Here is a 13,442-nt window from a genome sequence, read left to right on the forward strand (position 1 = left end):
GTAAATTACATCTATGTTGTTAGCTAATCTTTTTTCTTAGCCTGCCCTCTAGTGATAAAAAAAATAATAAATAAATAAATAAAATAAAAACTACAATAAACTCTGCTAAAGGCCTCACGTACTAGGATTTTAATAATAACAATATAAACTGTATAATTCCAGAAGAATTCCATTATCTTTCTTTCTTTTGCTAGCTACATATCGAAAGAACTACTTAGGATTTGTTTTGGCTTCATTAGCTAACTGCTGTTCATACCTCTCTTTTGCTACCCCTCACCAACCAAGTCACCTGCCTTGCCTGGTCTTTGTAATCCTCATGGAATTGGTTATTTCCACTTCTCTTACGCTTCCTCCGTAATGCCCTTTTTCTCTATCGCTTACTTAATCTCTTTATTCATCCATTTCACACCTACCTTATTTAACCTTCTCGCCCTTGGAATACATTTAGACATTGCATCTACTAGATAGGTCTTGAAAATCCCCCACGCTGCATTGATCTCTTTTCCAGCTTACTCCTCATTCCACGCTACGCCTGCAAGCTGTCTCCTGAGCTCTTCATAATCACTCCCCCTTGTAGTTCCACATATGCCTTTTCTCACAGAGGTCCTTGCACTGCTGGCAACCACCTAGGTAATCACCTCATGGTCACTCTCACCAATTGGTGGGTGATTACACCTCATTTATAATTACATCCTCTGATGAGATGACCAAATCCAAGACCCTCAATCCTTGCGTGCCCTCTGTTACATACTGTCTGAGGTAGTTATCCCTCAAAAACTCAAGAAACTCATTTTCTTTACTTCCAGTTGCTATCTCATCATTCCAGTCTATATTTCCATAATTAAAATTGCCCGTAATGATCACTCTTTTCTTATTTGCTTAGCTAATTTGATCATAATTTCATTATCACTACCATCCACATTACCTGATCTATAACAACATCCATCCAAATATTTCATTCCATTCAGCTCTATCTCACACCATACTGCCTCAAAACCACTGGCACTATTTTCCTCTTGCATCTCCACTTTGTATGGACATAACTCTTTCTCTATAATCAGTAGCATCCCCTCTCCCTTTTTACCCCTTCTGTCCTCAAAACACATCATACCCTTCCATCTCTATTACTGTCAGGATGTCGTCCTCATCTAACTGTCTCACTTATTCCAACAATTTTTGGGTGAACAAACTCATTAGTGCAACCATTTCATCTGCCTTGTTTCTTGCACTTCTAGTATTTGTATACAAACACAACAGCTCATTCCTGGATCTACGGCTAGTTCCACTGATACCACTCATTCGGTGTGATCTCTCCATGCTTAACTGTGGCCATTTCCCTTCTGCTTATTCATTTTAGAATCCTCTTCAATTCCAACTGTTTCCTCTTGATCCCAGGTCATCCCATTCCTTTCCTGTCTTCACATGCATTCGCATCCTCTTTGAGCATCCACCTCAAAGGTGGATGCCCACTTGATCTGATTCACTTTTCTACTTTCCAGCAGTCTCTCCAAGCAACTCGCACCATAACCACTCAAATGCAGTCCATCTCTCATATAGTTCACTTCGTCCTTCAAACTCCTCATTCCACACATTAACAAACTATACTCCTTTCTCCTCACACATTTCAGCTAACATATCATTCATAATCCTTGCTCTCTGCCTCATCTGACCACTGTCATACCTAGGCAACATGCTTACTATCCTTCCTGTCACACTATTCTTGTTTATCCGTCTAAGCAGCCTCCTGATATCCATTCTGACGTGCTCTTTGTCCTCTGTCAAGTCATTTGTACCTATTAAAACCATGAACTCCTTTGCTCGCTTCCTCTTCATATCCAATGCTTCAATCACTCTACTCATTTTACTGCCTGGAAAACATACTTTGTGCATCCTCTCATCCAGCACACCTTTAATAATGGAGCCGCCATACCACACCATTTTTTATTGGATTTGTTTTGTCTTTCCTGAGACATGCTATTCCTGGATTCTGGCTGGATGGTTTTAGTTGAAATTCATTATTTGGAATGATTATTAAAATAATCATTCCAATTCCAACCATTGGAATGATTATTAAAATCTCTCAGGGGACCCTGTAACCCCTAGAGAGCACATCCCTGGATAGGGGAGCCCACCATGTGTGTGTGTGTGTACATGCGCGTGCGTGCGTGTGTGTATATATATATATGGTGGGGTGGTCCGAATATACTGAATAAGGACTCGTGAACAGGGCCATAAGGGGCAATCATCTTGATTGTAAGGGAAGCGGCACTCCCATGGACCCCTAGCTGGATCTATCCTCTCCTTCTTCTACTTTGAGGAAGACCCATTTACTTTAATCTTTCCTATAAGGCCTTATCAGCCAACTCTTCTTACTTTATGACCCTTGTGCTATTAGAGTACTCGAGGGCCATGGGGTCTTTTCATTTCTGGCCTTACAACTATGTCCTCTCTATAAACCTTACTATATTTCTTCTATAATCTACCCTATCCCCATCAATATACCCTATTCCTCCTATGGGTTTAAATTCGGAAGAAGGCGAGTTCAGAAGCCTTAAGGTAGCAGCCCTACCACTGAACTATTCCATCGTCAGGCTAGTCTGCTGACATGGAGAACATAACCATACTTGTAAGCTGACAGAAAAAGATAATCGGATTGAATCTATGGGAAACGACCCTGGAATGGAAAAGGGAAAACGAAAATGGAAACGACAAAATATAATACACGTAGCAAACTGGAATGTAAGAGGAATAACATATAAAGAAATAGAATTAGACCAGTTATTAAATGAAAGAAATTTTAAAATAGCAGTAATCACTGAAACAAAAAAGAAATTAAAAGGAACTATGAGAACTGAAAATTTTAATGTGATATACAGTGGAGTCGACAGAGACCAAAGAGCACAAGCAGGAGTCATGATTTGGATTCATAACTCCCTTTCAAAACAGTTAAAACATTATAAATTATGGAATGAAAGAATAATAGAAGCTAGAATAAAAATAGATAGAGGCTATTTAACAATAATTGGTTTATATGCCCCAGAAGAAGGAAGAGAACAGGATAATATTGATTTTTATAATCAGCTACAAAACATATATAATAAAATAAATAAAAATGATTACATAATTTTAGCAGGAGACTTAAATGCAAGAATTGGAAACACGAAAATTAATAATAATATAGGAATACATGGAGAACACACTCTAAACAGAAATGGTAAAAAATTGATTGACTTTGTAGCTTATAATAACCTAAAAATAATGAATTCCTTCTATAAACATAAAGACATACATAAATATACTTGGGCAGCAAGAGGATGGAAATGAATATTAGATTACTTCATATTAAATGAAAATACATCAAAATTTTCACTAGATGTTAGAGTTCACAGAGGATATGAAATAAGCAGTGACCACTTCCTTGTTAAAATAAAATTAAGATTACCACCTAAATGGCCACAAGTAACAAGAACAGAAAGAAAAATTGAAACATTTGTTTATAAAACTAGACTATTGAATGACACAAATATACAATGGCTATATGATATGAACAAAGAATTAACCAGTATCTAGATAAAATAAAACAAAATGTAGAAATAGAATGGCTTAATATAAAAACGATACTAAATGCAGCAGCAAATGAAAGCTTAGGAAAGACCAAAAAATTCAATAAAAGAAAAAAACTGAAGATCTGGGATGATACAATCAAAGAAATAATCAAAAAGAAAAAAGAAGCCTATCACAAATGGTTAAGCAGTAAAAGATTAGAAGATGAAATAGAATATAAAAGAATAAGAGCCATAACTAAAAGAGAAGTCAGAAAAAGACATAGAGAATCATGGAATAAATTTGTTTCTAATTTAGAACATGATTTATATAAAATAAGACCCAATGTATATAAGATTTTGAAACACCTAAATGCAGATACCAAAGAAAACATAAAATTAAACACTGAATTGAAATTAGAAAAATTTCTAAATTACTACACAGAACTGTCGACAGACAAATATTTTAAAAAAGACAACTGGCAAACAATTAACGAAAATGAAAAGGAAATAACTGAAGAAGAATTAGAAATCAGCCTGAAAGAAACAAGAAACGGAAAATCAACTGGAGAAGATAAGCTAGGTTCAGAACTATATAAATACGCAGGAACAAGATTCAAAGGAAGACTCTTATTATTTTTAAATAAAATTTACTCAACTGGTATCCCCCCAATAGAATGGAAAAAAGCAATTGTGATTCCTATCTTGAAGAAAGGTAATAGAGATGACCCTAAAAACTATAGAGGTATCAGTATACTAAATTCATGTTACAAAATATACAGCAGAATCTTAAATAACAAACTAATGAAATATTCCGAAAACTTTATTCTAGAGGTACAAAATAGATTTAGAAAAGGACGATCAAGTATAGACCCAGTTCTGCCTAAAATTAATAATAGAGAAAAGAAGAGAATATAATTTAGAAACACATATTGCATTTATTGACTTTGAAAAAGCATTTGACAAAGTTAAAAGAAACATATTATTTAACATATTAAAAGAAAGACAAATACCAAATAATATCCTAAAAGCTGTCACAAGTATATATGAAAATAATCAAATACAAATAAGATTAAATCATGAGCTATCATATACAAGAGAGATAAACCAAGGGGTCCGGCAGGGATGTCCCCTCTCAGCAACTCTTTTTAATATCTACTTAAATGAAATAATAATAAAATGGCGTAAAAATTTACATCAAGGAATTAAACTTTCACCTACAGTTAACTTAAACACTCTCCTCTTTGCAGACGACCAAATAATAATTACAAATTCTGAAGATAACTTACAGAAAGCTATTTTAAATCTAAATGAGATATCCAAAGATTATGGTATGGTAATATCAACGGAAAAATCAAAAACTATGGCCTTTAAAGGACAAGATCCAGCAAGAACTAAAATAGTATTAGATAACAAGATCTTAGAACAGGTGAATTCATTTAACTACCTAGGATGTATGATCACTTATGAAAATGAAAAAGATATAAACATAAAAATTGCAAAATATTTAAAAATAACAGGAGTAATTAACTCTATATTTAAACCAAACCTAGTTCAAAAACAAACCAGGCTAAAAGTATACAATACATTAGCCCTACCGGTCTTAATGTATGGAAGCGAAATCTGGACAATAAAACAAAAAGACAAACATAGATTAACAACAGCAGAAATGAAGTTTATGAGAAAAACTGCAAAGTATACCCTATTTGATCACAAAAGAAACGAAGATATTATGAAAGAATTAAACCAAGAACCAGTAATTGAAAAAATTAAAAAATATAAACATAGATGGATGGAACACGTTCAAAGAATGAAAACAGAAAGATTACCAAAACAAGCCTTAAAGTACAAGCCATTAGGAAAAAGAAAACCAGGACGTCCTCTTAAACGATTCAACGATGACTTCTAAGGCCGGAACAGGCCATACTAGGCCTAAATCCTTGATACGTATGATGATGATTATTAAAATTTATTTTGCCAATTGGATCATTTTCATTAACAAAATTTGGCAAAACATTTCATGACATATAGTTCTGATTTTCAGTTGAATCATTTTGATTAACGAAATTTGACAACGTGATTTGAACTAATAGTATTAAATCCTCTCTGCTGGATAGAATTTGGTGTAGTTTGGTATTTAGGCTTCCTGTTAAAATTTATAAAGTCATGAGTTTGTTTTCAGTCAGGGCATTTTAATAGCCAAATTAGAAAAACAGAGTTACATCTTATACCACCATTACAATTATGATTACAAATGTTGTTATTATACAAGAACGTAATTATGAAATGCACCATTTTGTAATGGCAATACACTTCATTTGTAGTGCTGAAATCCCAAACTATAGATTTCCTTAAGCAGTGACTTTTATACTAATCTCTTTGCTATATTTTAGTGAGGTGAGGATGACCTTTTCAACTTCAACACTTGCGAAACAGTCCTGTCTTATTCCATGCAAGAAGTACTTCACTTCACTTCACCTCACCTCATCTTGATGATATCCAGTCCATGCAAGATCATATCTTTCATCTTGGGCTGACTTACGCTTCTAGCCGTTCCTTGCATTATCACATCACACGTATAGTATTCTCTGTCTCCAAAAAACAAATAAAAAGAAAAGAAAACTAGCTGTCCTTTTGTGCCTCAAAATATTACTTCTTTCTTATATAACTTCAAACAATGTATAAATTTTAAATCTGTCCTACTTCAGAATATTGTTCCTACAATTGTTTGATGCTATCAAGAAGAGTATAGTCTAGTTATTTGATGGTGTGTTGTTCATGAGCTCACTTTCTCACAGACATTCTGTTTCTGTATTATATCCCCTCAAGTATTTTCATGGCCACTATTCCTCTACGTTAAGTCTCTAAGTTAGTCTTTATTAATTCTGTAAGCACTGTCATACGTATGCATTTGTTGGTTATCATCTATTCAGCATAGTGAATGAACTTGCTTTCCCTTTCATTTCATCTACTTCACAATTTTTTCTAAGAAAACACAACCTCCATTTGTCCAGAAAGAAAAAGAAAAGAAAACAAGTTCCTCCTTTCTTGTTGGTTGCTTGCTCACATCTGGCATTATGCTATAAATTTTGCAACTTCTCATGTTTGTAGATGATATAAAAAATAAATAATAAAATTATTTCCTTATTTGTTTACTTTGTAGATGTACCAAATAAAACTTCAGAAACTGTCAATATACCAACTTTCCAGCTCTTGCAATCTTTTATCTGTAACACTTAGAAGACATACCTTTCTCCTTCAGTATAGCCTTGACCTTTCTTTTTGGTGCAATACATCAATGACATCTTATCTGCCTGGCTTCATAAGGAGATACCTTACCAACCTCTCTAGCAAAAATAATCTATACCTCATAAATTTCACCATGGAAATGGAAAGGGATAACACAAAGGGATAATCGCTCAGCCCTATTGCTTTGGCCATAATCTAAATCAACCCAACCTAACAGTTATTATTATTGGTTAGCACTTCTATGAGCATGAAGACTCATTTGTGGAAGGTCACTCTCATAATATACCCATTAAAAATAAATGAATAATAAAATAGATCAGTTTGTTTTTTTGTCTGTTAATTGCATATGTTCTCAGACTGGTTTGCTCATTTTTATAATTATCAAGAAGGTATATTTGCTCACTAATTTTCATAACTGTTTTTAATGCACATTAAAATGTTCATCTTTTGTACTTTTACCTCATATCAACTTTATTTTATTTATTTATTATTTTTGTTTTGTTTTTAGATTGACAAAATTGAACTTATTAGAGATGTTGAAACAGCAAAATCTAAAGGATATGGATTTATAACAGTAAGGCTTTAATTTTAGCAAATTGATTGAAATTCTTTTACAAAAGATATATATATATATATAGTTGGGAACATTCATCAGAAGATTTATAGATAAATAAAATCATTTATCTAGTTTCTCTTTCATTATGTATCTAATCACTTTCTCTTGGATGCAAAATCACATCATTCATGAATGTATAGATTGATATTGGAGTTTCAGCAGTATATGCTTCATCTGCCTAACAGCAGAATATATCATATCAGAGTGATGCATTTCACATATATGTGATGTAGTCCTTAAAATCTACAAATATTTCTGTACACATTGTCATTGCAGTATATCGTCATAGTCAAAATTACAATAATTAAGATGCAGAAGTAGTAATTGCACTTGGTGTTCATGAAACAACCTTAAAGTGAATATAATTTGGATTTAATATATAAAAGTGAGCATTGCAATTATATATTATTATTTCAGATTGCTGCTAAGTTGCAGTATGAAAAGGAAACTATTAGAGTTAGAGAAAACATTGAAATAGGACATTGTTGGTTTATATTACTTAACAGTAATAAGTATTATACTCACACACAAAAAAAAAAAAAAAAAAAAAAATTAAGATGCAGTAACTTTTCCATACAGCATTGAAATGGCAATTTAGTCATTCATATTTTCAATTTCAGATGGAGACAAACATACATAAATAATCCCAAATATTTAAGATTACTTCTCTGTAAAACTTTTTTTTGATTCCAGAACTCTCTGACTTGTGGAATCAAAATGTTGTGAATACTGACTGCATGAAATGTATATAATAATATATGTAACATTTTCATTTGTATTCATTCTGAAGATGCTCAGTGATATGCTGAACAAAATAATAGTGCTTAAATATTTAATCTGTTTCAGTTTACTTACTATCTGTATTTTAATTATTGTCTTAGTGTCTATTCTCATTTTACTCTAATGACAAATATCCAAAGATGTTAGAGAATGTTCAGGAAAACAAAGTAGCAGCAGCGATTTTTTGTATTTCCTTAGGCCTGTACATTGTGATCTCTACAATCCTACATATATTTAGGAACTGGATATTTTTTTAAATAATAATGGAGCACAATAATACTCTTGAAAATATTAATACCATTGATTTTTGATTTCTCCCTTTGAATTATCTTGAATACCTAATTTACTCTGTGTAATGTATCTAAATAGTTAGATACATTACACAGCTTAAGGTATTAAGTTAAGGGATGACTTAAGGATCAAAGCTAGATATCTGGAAGAGACTTCCACATAGCCTAGAAGAAATAATGAAAATAGACTGGGACCTCTAAATTGGTGTCCAGTTCTCACTTCCTTGTGGTGTGCCCCATTACAGATACCCACTTGAATGTTGAATAAAGAGAATGGACTGGTAAGTTAAAGCTTAGCCATCCAAATTGCTGAAATAACATGCACCTTGATTTCCTGATGAAAATTTGTGGGTGTGTTTTCATCAAGAAATCAGGGTGAACAGCAAGAGTCAGCTACAGGAACAACCTTAGCAAAACTGAAGCATCAAAGAAAAGTGGACCTAGCAGAAAAATTAAATATACCACCTCAACATAAGATTGAGAAAACCAAAACAGGTGATATCGTTCTAAATAATAGTATTGAGATCTAAACAAAGTAGAAAATGAATCCCAAATATAGAAATGTTTGGGAATATGGACATTTTAAGTATTGTAGATTTTGCTTGGGGCATGGATGTATTTTTGAATGATGGTTAACATGGTGTATCTGTTATCCAAAAATTCAATTTATGCTAAAAAAAAAAAAAAGAGAGAAACTATTTTTGGATCTTTTAATTAGCAAAACAAGTTAAAGAAATATCTTTAGATGTCTATAAGAAGCCAACCCATATGGGATGATTGTTCCATGCCAACTCATTTCATCATCCACAAAGTTTAGAATTATCATTACCTTAAAAAAGTAATCTCTGTGCATCATTAAAGATGATGAAATAAAAAAAAAAAAAGAAAGTGAACTTAACCTTCTATTCTAACAATTTCTTTAGAATGGCTGTTCGCAAAAGATCTTGAACAAATTTCCATTCTCCAAGAAATTCACATCTATGAACACTGACATCAAATATAAAAGGTCCATTTCCTTACCTTCTCTTGGCAGAGTTTCTAGATGTATATCTTAATTTCAAGACAAGGAATTGATTTCAAAGCAAGTTCAGATCCTATAGAATCTTCTATATTCTTCGAAAGACAATATCTACTTCAAAAAAAAAAAAAAACTACCATTTACAAGATTGTGTTGTTCTTATGGCAAAGCATACATTGGTTAAACCAGACGAAGTTTTGACATCCTTAAAAATGTACAGTTAAGCAATGTTAAATATAAACGGAAAGATAAGACCACCCTCACTTCTCACATATTTACAAAACACAATGAAAAGGATTGGTCAGCAGTCTCCATTGCAATACTTAGAAGACAACCTCCTCTTAAAGAACCTTCTGAAGCAATATGTTTTTAAGGCACCTTGAACAGGAACCAAGGTCTCATGCTATAAGATTGGAAGCCTTATATGCTTATGAAGCTCCATTATGCTAGTAACCATCTGAAATCTTTTGAAAGTTTATTTTTCACTTGGTTAGACTATAATAAATTTAGTTTAATCCTTTATCCAAGTGTGAGCAAACAAAGTTTGTGCCTGAAAATATCTTCAGGACTGGGGTAAGGTAGTACAACACTGGGCAACTTGTAGCAAAGGTGGAGCAAGCTAACATCACACCTATCTCAGTATTTCCCATAATGCAAAACACATCTCCTTGCGGATATGTATAATGTTATGCATTAAGGGAAGGGCCACTACCCAGACTAGTTTCGACCTTTATTGAGGTCTCTTCAGTTAGGAGTGATGTTAGCTTGCTCCACCTTTGCTACGAGTTTCCCGGTGTTGTACTACCTTACCCCAGTCCTGAAGATATTTTCAGGCACAAACTTTGTTTGCTCACACTTGGATAAAGGATTAAACTAAATTTATTATACATCTGAAATCTGTTCACCACAATGAACATTTCATGCCTGATATGCAAAGCAATTCTTCTGGTTAATCTATGTTATAATGCTCTAATTTGCAAAAGTAATCAACTGCTGGAGTTCCCAGAGCAGCTTCGTTGTACATTTCTCTAGTTAGTCACCTTCCTAAAGATGCTATCAGTAATAGTGAAATGTGTAGAAGTTTGTTTCTTTTAAATATACAAGTGAAAATCTCAATTTATGTTCAGTATTATTTTTTATTCGTGTAACTATCTGTTACTTTGACATACCAAAATTGATTCATTCTATTTGAATAAATGTCACATTTATTTTTTTTATTATTATTATTTTTTTTTTAACTTGCATATCTTTACAAATGAAGATTATCCATGCTTTGAAGACAAGCAAATATTTTTCTATTTGTATTAAATGCAGGATTCACGTACATTACATTTGTCAGAGATTATTAATAAAATGAAGCACAATAATTTATCTTCTTAGACATTCTCTAATTTTTATTCAACATTATTGCAAAATTTTTAAGAGTCATTTATTAATGATTATATTTCAATATTTAGTTAGCAAAAAAAATTGATTAAGTAAGGAAGTCCAAAATTTTTGAACTGTATGAAGTACTTGAATTGAGTGAAAGACCATTATTCAAATCACGCATCAGACATTCCCCCCCCCCCCCCCGGATATATTCGAACTATTTAAATTTACAGTACATGCAGGTTATTTTACATGAAATGGAAAGATATACAAACAACTAGATGGGACAGCAATGGGCCCTTTAGCCAATTTCTACAAAAAAAAAACTTGGAAAAGCTAGCTAAGAATACAACTACTCTCAAACCAGTGGTTTGGCTATGCTATGTTGATGATGTGTTTGCTATTTGGCCATGTGGTCCAGACAGATTGGATACATTTTTTAGTGCATTTAAATAGCCAACACCCACTTCAAAATGGAACAGGAAGCTAATGACCGTCTGCCCTTCCTGGATACACTAATCACATGGCTTCCAGATGGTTCCTTATCTTTTTCTGTTTATAGAAAACCCACACACACATACAGGGAGATATTTGCACAAATAGTCGCACTATCATCCAGTCAGCAGTGTGGTATCCTAAAAACATTAACCCACAGAGCTAGAGCTATTTGTTCCAGTGACAATGCTCTTACTGCTGAACTCGCTTACATCACACCATCTTAGCCAATGGCCATAATCTCCATAGGATAGAAAAAAATACTAAATGCTCCCCAGAAATCCCCTTCATTGCCTACCACACAAGACTGCAGCGAAACTTTTACCATTCATACATTCAAGGCACATCTGAAAAGATATCTAGAATGCTCAATAAATATCAGCTATGCACTGTATTTAAACTTTATGTCAAATTGGCAATTCTCGTCTGTTCACCTAAGAATAAACTCTCTTCTTTATCACATCCAGGAGTTTATGAAGTGCCCTGTTCCTTTGACCAGGCTTACTATGGACAGACAGGAAGAACTGTTGACATATGAAATACATCTGGCACTATCTTTATGGCAAGTCGGGTCTAGCAGACCATGCCTTGGACACCACTTCACATAGGATCAATTGGAAGAAAAGAATAGTGCTACACAGAAATCATAAGTCAGAGACATCTGAAAAGATATCTAGAGTGCTCAATAAATATCAGCTATGCACCGTATTTAAACTTTATGTCAAATTGGCAACTCTTGTCTGTTCACCTAAGAATAAACTCTCTTAAAATAAATAACTTTTATTATTAAAAGACCAGAAGATAAATGATAAAATATACAAAGAGCCAACAAGTTTCACTAGCCACTGTCTAACATTTTCAAGGCTGAACTGGTGTGAAAACAAATGCATTGAGTTACATTTCAAACATACACTTTAGTAACTGTTAGGTCGTTACATTTTGTTCCTTCTGTTTGAAGGCGTGCATGTGTTCGAAAGCTTCAGTTAGATTCCGGTACATGACCACGTGTTTTGTAGTTATTTGCATATTGTGATTCTGTCGAACTGAGAGAGATGATGAGATTTTTCCATATGTCTTTAAGAACAATGCCCTGATTTCTATTTAAATTATTGCCTGTGCGTAATACCACAGCTGCTTCTTTTAAAGTTCTGTATCTGTAGTCATTCTCGATGTAAGGCATAGAACTGTTTTTCCAATCTATAACGTGATTTGATGTTGAGAAATGATGTGCTAAACCAGATGTGATGATTCTATTATGATTGACATCCCCCCCCCCCCACATGTTCCTTCTGTCTTATTTCAAAACTTCTAGAAGTCTGACCAATATAAGAAAGGCCACACGTGCATGGAATTTCATACACTCCAGGACATTTGAAGAAAGGTACCTCATCTTTAGGTGATCCTAAGATATGTCTGATCATGGTAGTTGGTTTAAAAACCACTCTGATGTTATGAGCTTTTAACATTCTCGCTAATTTTGTGGAAACTGAATTAATATATGGAATGACAGCTGTGGACACATATTGGGGTACTGTAACACGTTGGTGGTGGTTGTCTTTAAATAGCCATTTGTTTAAAATGTTAGAAGGATATCCTTTAAGAGATAGAGTGTTCGCTATTAGTGACAGTTCTCTCTGCACATCTGTTTCTTTTGAAATAGACCTTAAGGCTCTATTACGGAGCATGTGAATGATGCTGTGTTTTTGTGATCTATGATGGTTGGACGAATAATGTAGGTATCTACCAGTATCTGTGGGTCTCCTGTAAATGGACAGTTGGAAATTGTTATCTTCTTTCTTCACTAGGATGTCAAGAAAAGGAAGTTCTTTGTTCTTCTCTAGTTCTATAGTGAATTTGATCTTATTGTGTAGTGAGTTGATTTTGTTCATCATCTGGAAAGACACCATGGAAAACCTTCTCGTGTGAACAAAATCAACTCACTACACAATAAGATCAAATTCACTATAGAACTAGAGAAGAACAAAGAACTTCCTTTTCTTGACATCCTAGTGAAGAAAGAAGATAACAATTTCCAACTGTCCATTTACAGGAAACCCACAGATACTGGTAGATACCTACAT

The 13,442-nt window shown here is 33.5% G+C and overlaps 1 protein-coding gene across 2 annotated transcripts in view; it reads left to right on the top strand.

Annotated features, from left to right (window-relative positions):
• The window catches only part of LOC150103094 (RNA-binding protein 39-like), a 356,476-nt gene that overhangs the window by 250,336 nt on the left and 92,698 nt on the right, over window positions 1-13,442 (top strand). For both annotated transcript variants that reach the window (XM_090397583.1, XM_090397584.1), the window contains exon 12: window positions 7,300-7,365. In XM_090397583.1, coding sequence (XP_090253709.1) covers window positions 7,300-7,365 — 66 coding nt within the window. The remainder of the gene's footprint in view (window positions 1-7,299; window positions 7,366-13,442) is intronic.

This window comes from Typopeltis vanoorti, chromosome 9 (genome assembly GCF_054136105.1).
Source record: "Typopeltis vanoorti isolate ZY-2024b chromosome 9, IOZ_Tvanoo_1.0, whole genome shotgun sequence".
NCBI lineage: Eukaryota > Metazoa > Arthropoda > Arachnida > Uropygi > Thelyphonidae > Typopeltis > Typopeltis vanoorti.